Source organism: Choloepus didactylus, chromosome 17 (assembly GCF_015220235.1).
Source record: "Choloepus didactylus isolate mChoDid1 chromosome 17, mChoDid1.pri, whole genome shotgun sequence".
Classification (NCBI taxonomy): Eukaryota; Metazoa; Chordata; class Mammalia; order Pilosa; family Megalonychidae; genus Choloepus; species Choloepus didactylus.
This window is the reverse complement of record NC_051323.1, coordinates 67,532,810-67,552,068: the sequence shown is the minus strand read 5'-3', so window position 1 is coordinate 67,552,068 and position 19,259 is coordinate 67,532,810. Positions and strand designations below refer to the sequence as shown.

General features: G+C 41.3%; 1 protein-coding gene and 1 pseudogene across 50 annotated transcripts in view; both read right to left on the bottom strand.

Moving 5' to 3' along the window:
- The window catches only part of MAP4K4 (mitogen-activated protein kinase kinase kinase kinase 4), a 206,324-nt gene that overhangs the window by 25,059 nt on the left and 162,006 nt on the right, over positions 1–19,259 (bottom strand). For 7 of the 50 annotated variants that reach the window (XM_037806473.1, XM_037806475.1, XM_037806474.1 and 4 more), the window contains exons 14-18: positions 16,820–16,906; positions 16,001–16,219; positions 6,849–7,010; positions 4,067–4,300; positions 3,070–3,176 (exon numbers count right to left, since the gene is read on the bottom strand). In XM_037806473.1, the coding sequence (XP_037662401.1) occupies positions 3,070–3,176; positions 4,067–4,300; positions 6,849–7,010; positions 16,001–16,219; positions 16,820–16,906 (809 nt within the window). The remainder of the gene's footprint in view (positions 1–3,069; positions 3,177–4,066; positions 4,301–6,848; positions 7,011–16,000; positions 16,220–16,819; positions 16,907–19,259) is intronic. The other 43 variants (XM_037806491.1, XM_037806489.1, XM_037806492.1 and 40 more) reach the window with 8 other exon arrangements.
- LOC119512000 lies at positions 8–3,063 on the bottom strand (annotated as a pseudogene).

Below are 19,259 nucleotides of genomic sequence, written 5' to 3'. Positions count from 1 at the left end.
CTGCGGGAAAAGAGCAGAGAGGACGGTCAGCGCACGATCCCAGGTGCAGAGCCAACACCACACACCTGCATGGTGTATCTGATGTCTCTCAAACGGGGGCAAGAGAAGCAGGCTATAAACAGCAGTTAACATTAAACCAACCAAAGGCTATCATGGCATCACTCAGGTTTTATCTCAGATATCCTGAACGCAAATACTAAATAATATGCTACCACCAGGAGACTTAAAATCCTCACCACTGTGAGAGGACAATGCTACTGCTCAGTCTGCAAGTATCACCGTTTCTGTCACAGCTACAAACTGAGTTTTAATATTATTATATATATAAATGCACGTAAAAAATTATACTCCGTTTCCAGGTTGCTGCTCTCCTGCAACCATCACTGCTCTCAGAACCTGACCCCTCTGAAGTATGTGCTTCACTGAGAATGCTGGAACCCTGCAGAAAGCAGGGCTGTGACGCATTTCCTGCCATGGTACATCCACAGCTCACGCTTGATCGGTCGGGATAAACGGAGCAGACGTGGTTAGAGGACACCACCACAGTCCATCCTGGTCATTTAAGGAACGAATCAGCATCCATCTCACTCCTTCGGCTCTACCAGGGGTCAATGCGCACAAGGCTAACTTTAGAGGATCTGTGGTAATTAAGTGACACAATATTCAACGTAACGATCTTTTCTTCCTCTAGAATGGAGCCTGTCAATAAGAACTTTCTGTGAGGATGGAAATATCTGATACCTGTACTGTGTGATACAGTCTACATGTGGCTACTGAGCACTTGAAATGTGACCACTGCAACTGCACTGAAATGAAATTATTTTGTTTAATTTAAATTATTTTTTTTAAGTTACCAAACAGCTATTTTCATTAGAGCATCTACAGTGTCTGAAAAAGGAAACAATAAATAGCTGTAGATGCATCACAAGACACCCCTTTATCTAACCACAGATCTTATGACTACATTTTATTCTAAGTTTTTTCCTTATTCTTCAGCTTCTCCAGGTTTACGGATGCTGTCAATCTTCAGAATCATTCTAATCATTTGTGTTGCAAGAGATACCTGTTGCTTTTTGCCAATCATGGTTTCTATGACGTGCTGTTGCTTTGTACCATTTGTGCCAAGAGCAGGGTTCTCCTCCTTCACTTGTCTGGCTCGGACTTTGGTCACTGTCTGGATGGGAGTCACAACACCGTTTTCAGACAGGGCCATGGGGATGGCTTTCAGTGCATCGGCGAAGGCTCTCATGGCAAACTGCTTCAAGGCTGGGCATGTATCTGCCTCTTGGCTAACCACCAAAGCACAAGAGCTCTCAGCAGCACTACCTCCATATCCTACACAATTGTCACGAATGAGGTTCCGGATGGCACACAGAGCATCATGAAGGGATCATTTTCCTTCCTCAATGATCAACTTGTTTCCTCCTTGAGTTAAAATGGTCACAGCCCTGGAGTTCTTACACGGCTCGATGACCAGCATTTTGTCTTTAGTTATCCCAAATGATATCTCTTTTACAAGACCAGCAAAACTCAGCTTCTCAGCTGTGAGTTCAGAAAACCGCAGAACAATCCGTCCTCCAGGTGCAATAGCGATCAACTCAATTTCAGGTCCTCCAGCCCAACAATCTGCAGGTAAGTTATTCTGAAGAAGTAAATGATTTGCTTTATCATCAAAGCCCCACTGGCAAATAGCTAGGTTAGCACCAGTTTAATCTGTTGAATCATCTCTTCAAATTTTTCCTGTTCATACTTCTGAAGGGCTTTATAATCTTCTACAGAGGTCACTTCAAGCTTATGCTTCATTTTTGGTTTAGGTGGTTCAAAAGGATATGTAAGAATTGCAATCTTCACATTTTCCATTTTTTTTTGGCATTTGTGGGTGACTGAAATCCTTATTCACGATTACACCCTTAGTAAGACTGGTATCCTCCAGCCTCCCTCCCACTTTGCCCTCTACTTTGATAAGCTCAAAATCAACTTCCCTTCTCTGCATGTCTGCCACCGTGAGGACAGCATTCACAGTAATCTCAGCCATTTGTCGGTGACAGTTGTTAACCACTTTGGAGCCCAGTGTGGTCTCTGCAGTCTGAATCAGAGGTTCTGTGTCCTTCACGTCCATGAGGACGCTGTCGCTGATCTTGTCCAGGTGCCCAATGGCAATGTGGGCAGCCTGCTTGCAGCCATTGGCTATTCTGATTGGGTGAATGCCGCGATCCAGCCGGAACGACCACTTCTGTGGTTCCATCACCAATTTCACCATCCCAGGACTTGGAGAGTTCAAGCATCAGCTTCGCAACCTGATGATCGACATCCATCATGCTTAAAACAGTGGCCCCATCATTGGTTACGGTCGCATGGCCATCTCTGTCCACCATTTGGTCCAAGTGATGTTCTCATTGTATCTGCAACAGGCTTTGCAGCCATTATGTGAGACTTGAGGGCCTCAAGGCCCTTAAGACGAGACTTGCGGTCCTGATCCTTAATGATGAGGAAAGAGCGTCCATATTCATGGAAGGCGAGGGTCCCCATGGACAGACGCCATGAGGCAGCAGCAGGAGTTACTTCCTCACAACCCTATATTCACATTTAAATAGCCCCAAGTGACTAATGGCTACTATGTTGGACAGAGAACCCTGGAACCTCAAAATACTATTTGGTTAATTCACTAGTTGACCACAGAATGTCAATCAGACTCTCTTTAGTAATTTGTCTGTGATTTCTAGTTTTTATGAAGTCCTTAGGTAATAAGCTCCCTCAGACTACAATTCACATAGTGCCTCTTCTCCCATTTTTCCTTTTACTTACTCTTATGGGGCCAGGCAGTTGTCATTTAAAAAATTACTAAAAGACACCAACCAGATTCAGACACACACACACCCTTCTTTTTTACTACAGATTAGTCTGATGTGATCAACACCAACAGATTTTATGGCACTTTTTCTTTTATATTAAAACTAATCATTTCTTTGCCCCAGAGCATCAACATTCACGAGCATTTCTGTGAAAAGAGGCGAAGTAAGGCCATAGGGGACTGTATTCAATAAACCTTTTCTTCACTTTCACCCTTACCTTGTGGAGTTTCTTTGACCTGCTTGGCTGTTTTGCTGCCCACTGCCCTGCAGTGGGGAATCTCGACGGGACAGAACAGGGGAACGAGACGTTGTTCTAACAGGAACCTTCAGGTAGAAAATGACACCAATCAAATTATCGAAAATGTGAGGAGAGAAAAATCCCCCTCCCAAAGTGTAGTTTTAAAGCAGCCCTAATTACATAAGCCTTACTGTCACCCACACCCGCCCCTGATCCCTTTCTGGACCTCCACTCTTACAAGGAGAAAATAATTTAGCCAATGGCACCCAAGGAGCCTGTACAGACAGCCTTTCCTTGCGTCTATAACATTTAAATGATGTTTAGACTGAAGCGTGGTGGCATGGGACGTACAAAGCATTTTGCTGAGATAATGTGAGAATCAGGAAAATAAGCCCACAGAAACCAAACAGTGGTCTACAAATGGATCAGCAGGAAGCAAAAGACTGGCAGGAAGCAAGAAAATATTCAAAGGAAGTAAATTCCAAATGGAGGAAAAGTACACTAAAATGTGCCTTTTTATTAATTTTACCAGTAATTATCAAAAAAATCCCTCAATTTAAAATGAAAAAAATCCTTTTCTTTGAAACACTTATGTTATTTTTTTCTTCCTATCAGACCTCTTCTGAACATTTTAATATTGGTTAATGTTGCAAAATAATCTGTAGCTTCTGTAACACACTCATAAGAAAGCTGCTAAAATAAATGATTACTCTATATGGTCTAGAAGTACATTCTTCATAGACTTACTCTTAAAATCATGTTGCTACCTAACGTTTAAGTAGAGTGAACAACAATAAAAAAGTTACTTGGCCCCTTATGTATACAACTGCCTAACTATGGCACCTTCTCCCCACTGTTTTTCCTTTTGAAATTCCAATCCCCTTTAATTCTGGTGAAGTCACCCTATCATTAATTAAAATAAATAATTTTTAAAAATGAAATAAAAGAGGAGCACGTCTGTCCTTCTGCTTCTTACCCTTGGAGGCACCTCGTCACTGTCTGATCTAGACCAAGCCTTTTGGGTGGGGTCAGGCAGCTCCGACTTAGAGTCAGAACTCTGACCTAGCACCTCACTGCGGGAAGGTGCACATGGGTCCTGAGAACGAAGATGGTGGTGTGCAAATTTGGGAGGAGAAGGGTCACTGAAGGAATGGGATCGCGAGACAGGGGAAACATTGTTCTTGAGAGATGCCAGGTGGGACCACTGTACCTTACAAGAAAACAAAACACAAAACATTCAATGCGTTCTGCATAAAACTGGCATTTCTGGTCAATACCAAATCCAAAGCAGGAACGGCAAGGAGGGAATGCAAGCTGGGGGTGGCACAGTATTAGGCAAGCCAAGCACTTTTAAGGAAAGAAGTGGTCTGGGAAGTACAGTATGTAGAAAAAACAAATGTACATTTATAAGGAAAACTTCTGATATACTGACAAACGTATACAGATAAGCAGTAAACATGATGATTACTTCAAAAGAGCCTTCTAGACCTACTGCCCAAGAGTGTGGGCAATGTGTCACATGCAGTTCACATAAAAGCAGGGGTGGGAAAGGCAGAGCGAGGCAGAGAAACCACAGAGGACATTGCCCAACATGCAAAACTATCCGCCCATCTTCCCATTACCTGGCAGTTTTAAGATTCCAGACCAAGTAACAACAGACCATACATAAAACTCCTAATGTTTGACAGACTATAATAGTCACTTAAAAACACTCAACTTTGCAAACATGCCAACAATCTTCCTTCCTTCTCCCAAGCCTTAAAAACCATCATAATCTTAGACAAAGCGCCACACATCTTTGTGTTTGCTATACATTTTTTTAAAGTGTTTTCCTTAGAAACATTCAGTACCATGGATTTCCCCAACTGACTGCAGTTGGGGTCTTCCTCCTACTCAGCAATTCAAGAGAAATGACAATTACTTGTCAACTGAGTTTACTCAGGTATTTTTCAATTAGGAAAACTATCCCTGAAGTAACCTATAAAATACTTTCTTTAAGCTGCATTTTGTTGTTTTAAAATAATTGCTCAACATTTCAATTAACATAATTCTAGCTATATATCTATTATAGCAAAATGTTCAATGAAAACTAAAAATTACCAAATCACAATTGGTTCAACCTTTCCAAATTCAAGATTCAGAGTTAGTTCCAGATCTACAATTTCTATATTTTCCAGGTGAGATTCACATAATCCCAATTATTTTTATAACCTTAGACCTCTAAAATGTTTCAGGGAGAAACCCATGTAACTGAAAGTATTATCTGTGATTACAACAAAAAATGGATTTTAACATCGAGTCCTCATGAGAAGTTTCCCACAACGAATACTTTCATAGATCTATGTTTCAGTCAAAAGCAACTTGAGAATAGGAGGAAAAGGGAGACTATTTCCAGGTACTATACTAAATAGTCTTGAATATAAAAAATTAAGTCTACATAATCCATGAACTCCTATTTTCTAAGCTGTTAGTGGTCAAACAGACAAAGATTTGCTTAACTTTCAGAAGAAAAACATATCCTGGACTTTTCAAATATATCTACTCTGGGAAATAGTATGAAGAAGTTAATCTATCCCACTAGTCTTTCTTTCCTGCCTTTTTCCCCCTCACCATCTCCTGCTTTCCTCTTGGCCCTTTCTCTTTCCATTCCTTATTCTCTGGAACTGCCAATTTGTTGACTCAAGAAACTGCCAATCCCTGTAAATACCCTTCACTCCCTACCTGGCCACTCATACACCCCTTGTTCAATCCCGGTTCTTCTTTCCCTAACTCTTCCATGCTGCAATTCTCCAATTCATTTCTTGTAGCTCCAAGGGGATTTTTTAATTGTAAAGAACATTCGAATTGTCATCTGAATTTGTTTTCAGAACACCACAGTGACTTCCATCACACGAACATGATTTTTTGCCTCGCCAGTGCACACAACACCAGTGACAAGTGAATTCAGGTTTAAGAACATGTTTCCAATATTCTAGATTACACAGCTGCAAGGAGGAAAATGTGTCTCCTGGAAGAGAGTGGGCGTCAGTGTTTTAAGGGTCACTAAGACTTTTAACGCAGGTAATCTCTGTTGTGCAGTTTCTCATCCAGATGGCCCTTTCCACCACACGGCACTCGGCCTCAACACGCTGGCCGTGACTTTCACCTGGACCTCCTCCACTGCTTTCCATGCCTAACCCATTGGACCCTAACCTTTCTGATCTTGAACCCTTTCAGAATGCAATGAAAAGCCCCGTTTCTAGAAAATTCACATCTGAACAAATGGAAAATTTCAGAGTCATCACAGGCTCTGTAAAGTGCATGCGGGGAGCTGGCCAGGAGAGGCAGGCGCGGCAGGTCTGAACACACCTACTTCAAAATGACAGGGAGAAGAAGACCCTGAGAATAACACCAGAGCTCTCATTCCCCTGCAGTTCAGTTGTAACACTCACTTTCTAAAAGCCAAACTAAAAATACTTTTGTGTAAGAAGGAGGCACTTATTTATGAAAATTAATGTGAGTTAGAGAAGGTAAAAAGTTAGGACATGAAAAAAATCACTGAATTTAGATATTCTTAATAATACAAAAATCTTCTTTAAAAATCCTCCTTTTTCCTATCAACTGAGTACATGCCCTCTTTAAATTAGCCTAAAATTACTACTGCCAAGCTCTTGTCTTTCTCAAAGTGGCAATGAACCGACTGTGGACAACACAAGCAGGCCCGTGACTGGGGGCCTCGAGTGTCTCTCCTCAGCCCATGGCGTCGCTGTCTGTTCTACCTGTGGCTCCACTGGTCTCTGCAGGGCAGGGTGTCCAGCCTCGGAGTTGCCATTGGAAAAAGACTCTGATCTGGAAGGCACTGGTGGCTCCAAAACTTTGCCTGTCTGCTTAGACTGGGCTTCAGGGGAGCTGTGGTTAGTTTTCCTAAATCTATCTTCCACCTGTATCAGAGAATTAGAAGACATAACTCATTGTTAGTAGGGGAAAGCAGGAATACTAAAGAAAGCCTGAAAGGATTCTAAAGAGAAATTTCCTGTTTCCTTCAGCTACAAATAAAGAAAGGGACAGCTTAAGAAAAAAAAAAAAGGGGGGGGGGGGAATGCAGATAAAGCAGCACTAGGATTTGACTCAGGAAGAGAAAAACATCTGTAAAGATAAAAATTAAGCAGTCTCGAGGATCTCTTCCCAGCCCAGAATTCTAGGTTTGTAAATGATGTTAACACTAGAAAAAAAATAAATCGATCACAACCATCTAAACCAATAGATTAAAAGACAATCATCGATTAGAGAGGCGGGGCAAGATGGCAGACTGGTGAGCTGTATGTTTTAGTTACTCCTCCAGGAAAGTAGGTAAAAAGCCAGGAACTGCGTGGACTGGACACCACAGAGCAATCTGTCTTTGGGCATACTTCATACAACACTTATGAAAACGTGGAACTGCTGAGATCAGCGAAATCTGTAAGTTTTTGCGGCCAGGGGACCCGCGCCCCTCCCTGCCAGGCTCAGTCCCGGGGGAGGAGGGGCTGTCAGCTCCAGGAAGGAGAAGGGAGAATTGCAGTGGCTGCTCTCATCGGAAACTCATTCTACTGATTCAAACTCCAACCATAGATAGACTGAGGCCAGACACCAGAGACTCTGAGAGCAGCCAGCCCAGCAGAGAGGAGACAGGCATAGAAAAAAAAACAACACGAAAAACTCCAAAATAAAAGCAGAGGATTTTTGGAGTTCTGGTGAACACAGAAAGGGGAAGGGCGGAGATCAGGCCTTGAGGCGCATATGCAAATCCCGAAGCAAGGCTGATCTCTCTGCCCTGGGCACTTTTCCTTAATGGCCCTGGTTGCTTTGTCTATTAGCATTTCAATAACCCATTAGATCTCTGAGGAGGGCCGTTTTTTTTTTTTTTTTTTTTAAATCCTTTTTGCTTTTTCTAAAACAATTACTCTAAGAAGCTCAATACAGAAAGCTTCAAAGAATTGAAATTTGGGCACGTCAAGTCAAGAGCAGAACTAAGAGAGCTCTGAGACAAAAGGCAATAATCCAGTGGCTGAGAAAATTCACTAAACAACACAACTTCCCAAGAAAAGGGGGGTGTCCGCTCACAGCCACCATCCTGGTGGACAGGAAACACTCCTGCCCATCGCCAGCCCCATAGCCCAGAGCTGCCCCAGACAACCCAGTGTGACGGAAGTGCTTCAAATAACAGGCACACACCACAAAACTGGGCGTGGACATTAGCCTTCCCTGCAACCTCAGCTGAATGTCCCAGAGCTGGGAAGGGGGAGCAGTGTGAATTAACAGAGCCCCATTCAGCCATCATTTGAGCAGACTGGGAGCCTCCCAACACAGCCCAGCAGCCCAGAACTGCCCTGGGGGGACGGCACTCACCTGCGACATAGCACAGTCATCCCTCAACAGAGGACCCGGGGTGCACAGCCTGGAAGAGGGGCCCACTTGCAAGTCTCAGGAGCCATACGCCAATACCAAAGACTTGTGGGTCAGTGGCAGAGACAAACTGTGGCAGGACTGAACTGAAGGATTAGACTATTGCAGTAGCTTTAAAACTCTAGGATCATCAGGGAGATTTGATTGTTAGGGCCACCCCCCCTCCCCGACTGCCCAGAAACACGCCCCACATACAGGGCAGGCAACACCAACTACACACGCAAGCTTGGGACACCAATTGGGCCCCACAAGACTCACTCCCCCACTCACCAAAAGGCTAAGCAGGGGAGATCTGGCTTGTGGAGAACAGGTGGCTCGTGGACGCCACCTGCTGGTTAGTTAGAGAAAGTGTACTCCACGAAGCTGTAGATCTGATAAATTAGAGATAAGGACTTCAACTGGTCTACAAACCCTAAAAGAACCCTATCAAGGTCAGCAAATGCCACGAGGCCAAAAACAACAGAAAATTATAAAGCATATGAAAAAACCAGACGATATGGATAACCCAAGCCCAAGCACCCAAATCAAAAGACCAGAAGAGACACACCTAGAGCAGCTACTCAAAGAACTAAAGATGAACAATGAGACCCTAGTACGGGATATGAAGGAAATCAAGAAGACCCTAGAAGAGCATAAAGAAGACATTGCAAGACTAAATAAAAAAATGGATGATCTTATGGAAATTAAAGAAACTGTTGACCAAATTAAAAAGATTCTGGACACTCATAGTACAAGACTAGAGGAAGTTGAACAACGAATCAGTGACCTGGAAGATGACAGAATGGAAAATGAAAACATAAAAGAAAGAATGGGGAAAAAAATTGAAAAACTCGAAATGGACCTCAGGGATATGATAGATAATATGAAACGTCCGAATATAAGACTCATTGGTGTCCCAGAAGGGGAAGAAAAGGGTAAAGGTCTAGGAAGAGTATTCAAAGAAATTGTTGGGGAAAACTTCCCAAATCTTCTAAACAACATAAATACACAAATCATAAATGCTCAGCGAACTCCAAATAGAATAAATCCAAAAAAAACCCACTCCGAGACATATACTGATCACACTGTCAAACATAGAAGAGAAGGAGCAAGTTCTGAAAGCAGCAAGAGAAAAGCAATTCACCACATACAAAGGAAACAGCATAAGACTAAGTAGTGACTACTCAGCAGCCACCATGGAGGCGAGAAGGCAGTGGCACGATATATTTAAAATTCTGAGTGAGAGGAATTTCCAGCCAAGAATACTTTATCCAGCAAAGCTCTCCTTCAAATTTGAGGGAGAGCTTAAATTTTTCACAGACAAAGAAATGCTGAGAGAATTTGCTAACAAGAGACCTGCCCTACTGGAGATACTAAAGGGAGCCCTACAGACAGAGAAACAAAGACAGGACAGAGAGACTTGGAGAAAGGTTCAGTACTAAAGAGATTCGGTATGGGTACAATAAAGGATATTAATAGAGAGAGGGAAAAATATGGCAAACATAATCCAAAGGATAAGATGGCCGATTCAAGAAATGCCTTCACGGTTTTAACGTTGAATGTAAATGGATTAAACTCCCCAATTAAAAGATATAGATTCGCAGAATGGATCAAAAAAAATGAACCATCAATATGTTGCATACAAGAGACTCATCTTAGACACAGGGACACAAAGAAACTGAAAGTGAAAGGATGGAAAAAAATATTTCATGCAAGCTACAGCCAAAAGAAAGCAGGTGTAGCAATATTAATCTCAGATAAAATAGACTTCAAATGCAGGGATGTTTTGAGAGACAAAGAAGGCCACTACATACTAATAAAAGGGGCAATTCAGCAAGAAGAAATAACAATCGTAAATGTCTATGCACCCAATCAAGGTGCCACAAAATACATGAGAGAAACATTGGCAAAACTAAAGGAAGCAATTGATGTTTCCACAATAATTGTGGGAGACTTCAACACATCACTCTCTCCTATAGATAGATCAACCAGACAGAAGACCAATAAGGAAATTGAAAACCTAAACAATCTGATAAATGAATTAGATTTAACAGACATCTACAGGACATTACATCCCAAATCACCAGGATACACATACTTTTCTAGTGCTCACGGAACTTTCTCCAGAATAGATCATATGCTGGGACATAAAACAAGCCTCAATAAATTTAAAAAGATTGAAATTATTCAAAGCACATTCTCTGACCACAATGGAATACAATTAGAAGTCAATAACCATCAGAGACTTAGAAAATTCACAAATACCTGGAGGTTAAACAACACACTCCTAAACAATCAGTGGGTTAAAGAAGAAATAGCAAGAGAAATTGCTAAATATATAGAGACGAATGAAAATGAGAACACAACATACCAAAACCTATGGGATGCAGCAAAAGCAGTGCTAAGGGGGAAATTTATAGCACTAAACGCATATATTAAAAAGGAAGAAAGAGCCAAAATCAAAGAACTAATGGATCAACTGAAGAAGCTAGAAAATGAACAGCAAACCAATCCTAAACCAAGTACAAGAAAAGAAATAACAAGGATTAAAGCAGAAATAAATGACATAGAGAACAAAAAAACAATAGAAAGGATAAATATCACCAAAAGTTGGTTCTTTGAGAAGATCAACAAGATTGACAAGCCCCTAGCTAGACTGACAAAATCAAAAGAGAGAAGACCCATATAAACAAAATAATGAATGAAAAAGGTGACATAACTGCAGATCCTGAAGAAATTAAAAAAATTATAAGAGGATATTATGAACAACTGTATGGCAACAAACTGGATAATGTAGAAGAAATGGACAATTTCCTGGAAACATATGAACAACCTAGACTGACCAGAGAAGAAATAGAAGACCTCAACCAACCCATCACAAGCAAAGAGATCCAATCAGTCATCAAAAATCTTCCCACAAATAAATGCCCAGGGCCAGATGGCTTCACAGGGGAATTCTACCAAACTTTCCAGAAAGAACTGACACCAATCTTACTCAAACTCTTTCAAAACATTGAAAAAAATGGAACACTACCTAATTCATTTTATGAAGCTAACATCAATCTAATACCAAAACCAGGCAAAGATGCTACAAAAAAGGAAAACTACCGGCCAATCTCCCTAATGAATATAGATGCAAAAATCCTCAACAAAATACTTGCAAATCGAATCCAAAGACACATTAAAAAAATCATACACCATGACCAAGTGGGGTTCATTCCAGGCATGCAAGGATGGTTCAACATAAGAAAAACAATCAATGTATTACAACACATTAAAAACTCGAAAGGGAAAAATCAATTGATCATCTCAATAGATGCTGAAAAAGCATTTGACAAAATCCAACATCCGTTTTTGATAAAAACACTTCAAAAGGTAGGAATTGAAGGAAACTTCCTCAACATGATAAAGAGCATATATGAAAAACCCACAGCCAGCATAGTACTCAATGGTGAGAGACTGAAAGCCTTCCCTCTAAGATCAGGAACAAGACAAGGATGCCCGCTGTCACCACTGTTATTCAACATTGTGCTGGAAGTGCTAGCCAGGGCAATCCGGCAAGACAAAGAAATAAAAGGCATCCAAATTGGAAAAGAAGAAGTAAAACTGTCATTGTTTGCAGATGATATGATCTTATATCTAGAAAACCCTGAGAAATCAACGATACACCTACTAGAGCTAATAAACAAATTTAGCAAAGTAGCGGGATACAAGATTAATGCACATAAGTCAGTAATGTTTCTATATGCTAGAAATGAACAAACTGAAGAGACACTCAAGAAAAAGATACCATTTTCAATAGCAACTAAAAAAATCAAGTACCTAGGAATAAACTTAACCAAAGATGTAAAAGACCTATACAAAGAAAACTACATAACTCTACTAAAAGAAATAGAAGGGGACCTTAAAAGATGGAAAAATATTCCATGTTCATGGATAGGAAGGCTAAATGTCATTAAGATGTCAATTCTACCCAAACTCATCTACAGATTCAATGCAATCCCAATCAAAATTCCAACAACCTACTTTGCAGACTTGGAAAAGCTAGTTATCAAATTTATTTGGAAAGGGAAGATGCCTCGAATTGCTAAAGACACTTTAAAAAAGAAAAACGAAGTGGGAGGACTTACACTCCCTGACTTTGAAGCTTATTATAAAGCCACAGTTGCCAAAACAGCATGGTACTGGCACAAAGATAGACATATAGATCAATGGAATCGAATTGAGAATTCAGAGATAGACCCTCAGATCTATGGCCGACTGATCTTTGATAAGGCCCCCAAAGTCACCGAACTGAGCCATAATGGTCTTTTCAACAAATGGGGCTGGGAGATTTGGATATCCGTATCCAAAAGAATGAAAGAGGACCCCTACCTCACCCCCTACACAAAAATTAACTCAAAATGGACCAAAGATCTCAATATAAAAGAAAGTACCATTAAACTCCTAGAAGATAATGTAGGAAAACATCTTCAAGACCTTGTATTAGGAGGCCACTTCCTAGACTTTACACCCAAAGCACAAGCAACAAAAGAGAAAATAGATAAATGGGAACTCCTCAAGCTTAGAAGTTTCTGCACCTCAAAGGAATTTCTCAAAAAGGTAAAGAGGCAGCCAACTCAATGGGAAAAAATTTTTGGAAACCATGTATCTGACAAAAGACTGATATCTTGCATATACAAAGAAATCCTACAACTCAATGACAATAGTACAGACAGCCCAATTATAAAATGGGCAAAAGATATGAAAAGACAGTTCTCTGAAGAGGAAATACAAATGGCCAAGAAACACATGAAAAAATGTTCAGCTTCACTAGCTATTAGAGAGATGCAAATTAAGACCACAATGAGATACCATCTAACACCGGTTAGAATGGCTGCCATTAAACAAACAGGAAACTACAAATGCTGGAGGGGATGTGGAGAAATTGGAACTCTTATTCATTGTTGGTGGGACTGTATAATGGTTCAGCCACTCTGGAAGTCAGTCTGGCAGTACCTTAGAAAACTAGAGATAGAGCTACCATTCGATCCAGCGATTGCACTTCTCGGGATATACCCGGAAGATCGGAAAGCAGTGACACGAACAGATATCTGCACGCCAATGTTCATAGCAGCATTATTCACAATTGCCAAGAGATGGAAACAACCCAAATGTCCATCAACAGATGAGTGGATAAATAAAATGTGGTATATACACACGATGGAATACTACGCGGCAGTAAGAAGGAATGATCTGGTGAAACATATGACAACATGGATGAACCTTGAAGACATAATGCTGAGCGAAATAAGCCAGGCACAAAAAGAGAAATATTATATGCTACCACTAATGTGAACTTTGAAAAATGTAAAACAAATGGTTTATAATGTAGAATGTAGGGGAACTAGCAGTAGAGAGCAATTAAGGAAGGGGGAACAATAATCCAAGAAGAACAGATAAGCTATTTAACGTTCTGGGGATGCCCAGAAATGACTATGGTCTGTTAATTTCTGATGGATGTAGTAGGAACAAGTTCACTGAAATGTTGCTATAGTATGTAACTTTCTTGGGGTAAAGTAGGAACATGTTGGAAGTTAAGCAGTTATCTTAGGTTAGTTGTCTTTTTCTTACTCCCTTGCTATGGTCTCTTTGAAATGTTCTTTTATTGTATGTTTGTTTTCTTTTAACTTTTTTTTTCATACAGTTGATTTGAAAAAAGAAGGGAAAGTTAAAAAAAAAAAAAAAAAGAAAAAAGACAAAAAAGGAAAAAAAAAAAAAAAAAAAAAAACGATGTAGTGCCCCCTTGAGGAGCCTGTGGAGAATGCAGGGGTATTCGCCTACCCCACCACCATGGTTGCTAACATGACCACAGACATAGGGGACTGGTGGTTTGATGGGTTGAGCCCTCTACCATAAGTTTTACCCTTGGGAAGACGGTTGCTGCAAAGGAGAGGCTAGGCCTCCCTGTATTTGTGCCTAAGAGTCTCCTCCTGAATGCCTCTTTGTTGCTCAGATGTGGCCCTCTCTCTCTGGCTAAGCCAACTTGAAAGGTGAAATCACTGCCCTCCCCCCTACGTGGGATCAGACACCCAGGGAAGTGAATCTCCCTGGCAACGTGGAATATGACTCCCGGGGAGGAATGTAGACCCGGCATCGTGGGATGGAGAACATCTTCTTGACCAAAAGGGGGATGTGAAAGGAAATGAAATAAGCTTCAGTGGCAGAGAGATTCCAAAACGAGCCGAGAGATCACTCTGGTGGGCACTCTTACGCACACTTTAGACAACCTTTTTTAGGTTCTAAAGAATTGGGGTAGCTGGTGGTGGATACCTGAAACTATTAAACTACAACCCAGAACCCATGAATCTCGAAGACAGTTGTATAAAAATGTAGCTTATGAGGGGTGACAGTGGGATTGGGAATGCCATAAGGACCAAACTCCACTTTGTCTAGTTTATGGATCGATGTGTAGAAAAGTAGGGGAAGCAAACAAACAGACAAAGGTACCTAGTGTTCTTTTTTACTTCAATTGCTCTTTTTCACTCTAATTATTATTCTTGTTATTTTTGTGTGTGTGCTAATGAAGGTGTCAGGGATTGATTTAGGTGATGAATGTACAACTATGTAATGGTACTGTAAACAATCGAAAGTACAATTTGTTTTGTATGACTGCGTGGTATGTGAATATATCTCAATAAAATGATGATAAAAAAAAAAAAAAAAAAAAAAAAAAAAAAAAAGAGGTTATTAGAGATTAATCTCCAATTAGGCATTCTGATAGCCTAAGAAATTGTCAAAGTGTCCCCTATGGCCATCCGTTTTTGCATTAAAGAGATATTGAATTATTAAAAAAAAAAAAAAAAAAAAAAAAAAAAAAAAAAAAAAAAAAAAAAAAAAAAAAAAAAAAAAAAAAGACAATCATCATTAGGGATTGAAACCACATCTCATTCCACCAAAAATAAAGCCATTACAGAACAAACGAAACACTTTTTCCCTAAAATCTGCTTTCTGAGGACCAGACCAGAGGAAGGGGGCCACCTGTGGGTCGGAAACAACATCTCCGGGAAGCATGGCAGCTCCTGTTTTCAGTGTCCCTGCCTCCTCGTTATCCTCAGTAACTAATCACGATAGCTGGAGAGCCAGTCAACCGGGCTACAGGCATGCTTCACCCTCATCCTACTTTTGGAAAAATCGTTAACCAAACAATTCACCATTCCCCTCATATCATTTTGCCAAACAATCTCTCTTTCTGTTTAGTGCAGTTTCCGATTCATCTGAGACCTGGTAGCTGAAGCGTTGTGGTCCTCTATGGGAAAAAAAATGCTAACCAGATAAGAGACGGTGGGCAAGGCCCTTTACTTCCCTGAACCTCAATTTCTTAGCTAGAAACAAACAGGGTGGGCGCCTCCTCACCTGGCCTCATGGGCCCCTCCTAGCACCACTACTGCACAATCCTTAACAGTCTTTACGTTCCTTTGCAGAGAACACCCAACGCAGGACCAGCGACAACAACGAGGGAAGGGGCTACCTCGCGCACTCGCTCGGGCTCGTAGTGGGCCTTGGGCTCCGGCGCGTGGAAGCTGGGCCTGCTCCTGTCCTGCGGCTGTGGTGGCGGCGGCTGCGGGTGCTGTGGGGGCGGCCTCCGGTGGTCGTGCTGTAGAGACAGGAGATATGCTTGTTCTTGTTGCAACTGCCTCTGGAGCCTCTCTGCCTGCCGGTGCTCCTCCATCTCCCGCCACCGATACTCCTTTGAGAGGGAGAGGACGACACTGAAGATCTCGCCCCTTTCTCTGCGCATTCTCAATTGTTTTCACAGGTCATGCTTTCCCCCCCTTGCTTTGGAATAAAGAAAACTGGCTGGCATTTTAAATAGCATATTACCTGTGACAAAATCTGACCGCTCGTTGCTAACCATAATAATCACTGGACAGAGTAAAAGAGAATTCAATTAATTGTCAGTGTCAGTGCCAAAGGCACTTATGGTACAGTAGGGGAAAACCCTACACTGACCATCTCCCGTGCTTTTTATATGGCACCTGCTTTGAATCTACAGCCCTCAGCAGTCTAATGTGGTCACTGAATGCCAAGTTCTGTTCAAAACCTGTCTACCACATGAGAACAATTAACTTATTCATAAGAAACAAGTAAATGATAAACAAGCAGACAGACAGACAGAAGCCGCCTTGCACTGTGTACAAAGCAGTGTGATCAAAGAGGATGTCCCCACGTAAGCCTGCAGCCCACAGCTTGACCCAATGGTCCGGCCATCAGCACGGCTCTGCCCAGCTCAGGGGAGGGACAGAGGAGCCCTAACATGCTACAGAACAGGACAGACACGGTGCGTTACCAGTAACACGGCCTGCTCCTGGAGCAGCTGCTGCTGAAGGATCTCCAAGTGCCGCTGCTCCTCTTCTAGCTGCCGCCTGATATACTCCTGTCACACAGAAAGTACCCAGCAATCAATTCACCCAAAAGGAAAGCATCACAACCACCTGAAGGGAGCACCAAGAACCATGTGCCCCAGAGGTCTTCAGAGGAATTCACTTTCTGGTGAGTACCAGGGGAAATTTTACTGCTAAGGACTTTTCCAAGAACTTCAAATGGGCAAATAAGATCTGAAGTGTCTAATAAATAGTGATATGTGCTCCAGCAGTGACACACAAAGGTACTTAAAGTATTTCTGTTTGAACACAGCTATTACATAAAAATGCAGGGCTATCTTCCCTCCTAAGAATGGTAAACTCCAGAGAAACCAAGAGTTCAACTGATGGAAACCAGAGGAGTCTGATGAACAAACGTCTGATTATTCATTATTATTTACACCAAGCATGAATCACGAGTGTATGATACCTAAAACCAAAACTGGTTTAACATTAAAATGAAAACAGACATGGTTTGTGCATTCTCCGGTTACTCAGCAGCTAGCTGGCCTCACTACGCTCTGGAAGCCACGGCTTTGGAGTACGAGACTCGGGCAACTCCGTGAACGGCAGGCCCGGGGTCTTCATGTGATGAGGCTGTGTGTGTTTGGAAAGAGGGTGGTGGTGGTAGCTGTGGTTGGTTTCGACGGGAAGAGGATGCCTGACCTCTAACAATAAAAACAGGAAGAAACCCTACCCCGAGTCACCTTCACATCAAAATGAACAAGGAACTCAGAGGGCCTTGATTGGAATCCCAGTTCCATGACCTCATGACCTCCAGGGCAAGCCTTTAACCTCCCCATTTCTCAGTCTCCTCACAGTTGAGAAACTGAGTATCAAGAATCTCCTCTCCCAACACCCACGGTATATGGAGGACAGATATCAGCCAACTTTGAAAACATGAAACATTTTACATGCCAAAGAGGCTTCCTTCCTTTTCACTAGGGGAAAAAAGCTAGCGGCTCTAGAAAGGGAGTAGACTAAGGGGTCTCTGCAGAGAAATCTTATCCTGAGATTCTGATTATTTTTTTAAAGCGTATCTACTGCTAACCACCACGTGGATCATGGTACACCTTCAAAAAGGGAAACAGCCATCCATATGGACCAAACCGAAGTTTTTAGCTAACAATTCTGATTAGGAGAATGCTGAATTGTTAAAGAAATCATGGCATATAAATTTCTGTAGAAACCTTTACCTTACAAAGCAAATTTAGCCAAAAAGCCAGTATAGGAAGAAGCGTATACTCAAGGCCACTAGTAAAAGCATCTTGGTTCTGAGCTGGCTCTGAGTCCTGCTCCTCCACAACACATGCTCTGCCAGCAGCTGCCCTAGCAGTGGCTGCATCGCTTTACCCAACATTATAAACAGAGGAATCTATCTCCAAACTCACTGTTTCTTTGAACTATGCAGAATTAAACTGTAACTTCAAAGATAATGTTAGCACATTCATTTGTTTTCTGCCTCATGTCGCAACTACAACTGGAAAAATCATGTCCCATCCAAATGACACAGATCCTAACGTACCATCAATGAACACAGCATATACTTACTTATGTACACAAACATACACATTTATGCAGAAATGAGTTAACATGGGAATAATGGGAGCCAAATAATATCAATTTTAGATGCTACTCTTTTTAAAGAAAAGAAGTGCAGAGTAAGTGCTATACACAAAATCAGATGACTGCCATTACAGCATCCCCCACAGTGATGAGCCAACTGAGGATTCTCCCCAGGTGATTCAATCCTGAAAAGCTTACATGGTTTCTCCTCTCTGAAGTCCCCAAGTACAAACTAAACTAGAATGTTAAAAAACAAAACACACACACCACACAATTAACTGGCCAGTAACATCAATACAGTAACAGATAAAGAAGATCATTTAAATTCCTCATAAATCCTAATAAGGGTGCGTGCCCAAGTCTCACAAACCTGAGGAAGACGATTGGTATCAAGGACAGCAGCTGAATAATAAAACCTGGAAACTAACACTGTGGCTTACAAATATATTTTAAATATGAATTTCAAGTATTATTTAAATTGGTCCCCATCCAGATAATTTTTTTTTTCTTTTCATTCAAAGCTCACAACAAAGAGTTATCAATTCAAACACCTGAAAGGCAAAGAGGTGAGTGACTGGCTTCACACTAAACACATACACAGTAGAGATAATTTTTGTTTGCACAGGTGGTTCAGGAAACAAGGGGAATTTCTAAATAAAACTATATGTGGCATTAATAAAATGCTATAAGTATTAATAAAATCTGACCTGTTTTGGCTGAACAATACCAAAAACATTATTAATTAAATGCTACAAAGGCCACACATTATATGCAAATACATACTACCATATTCAATTAGCC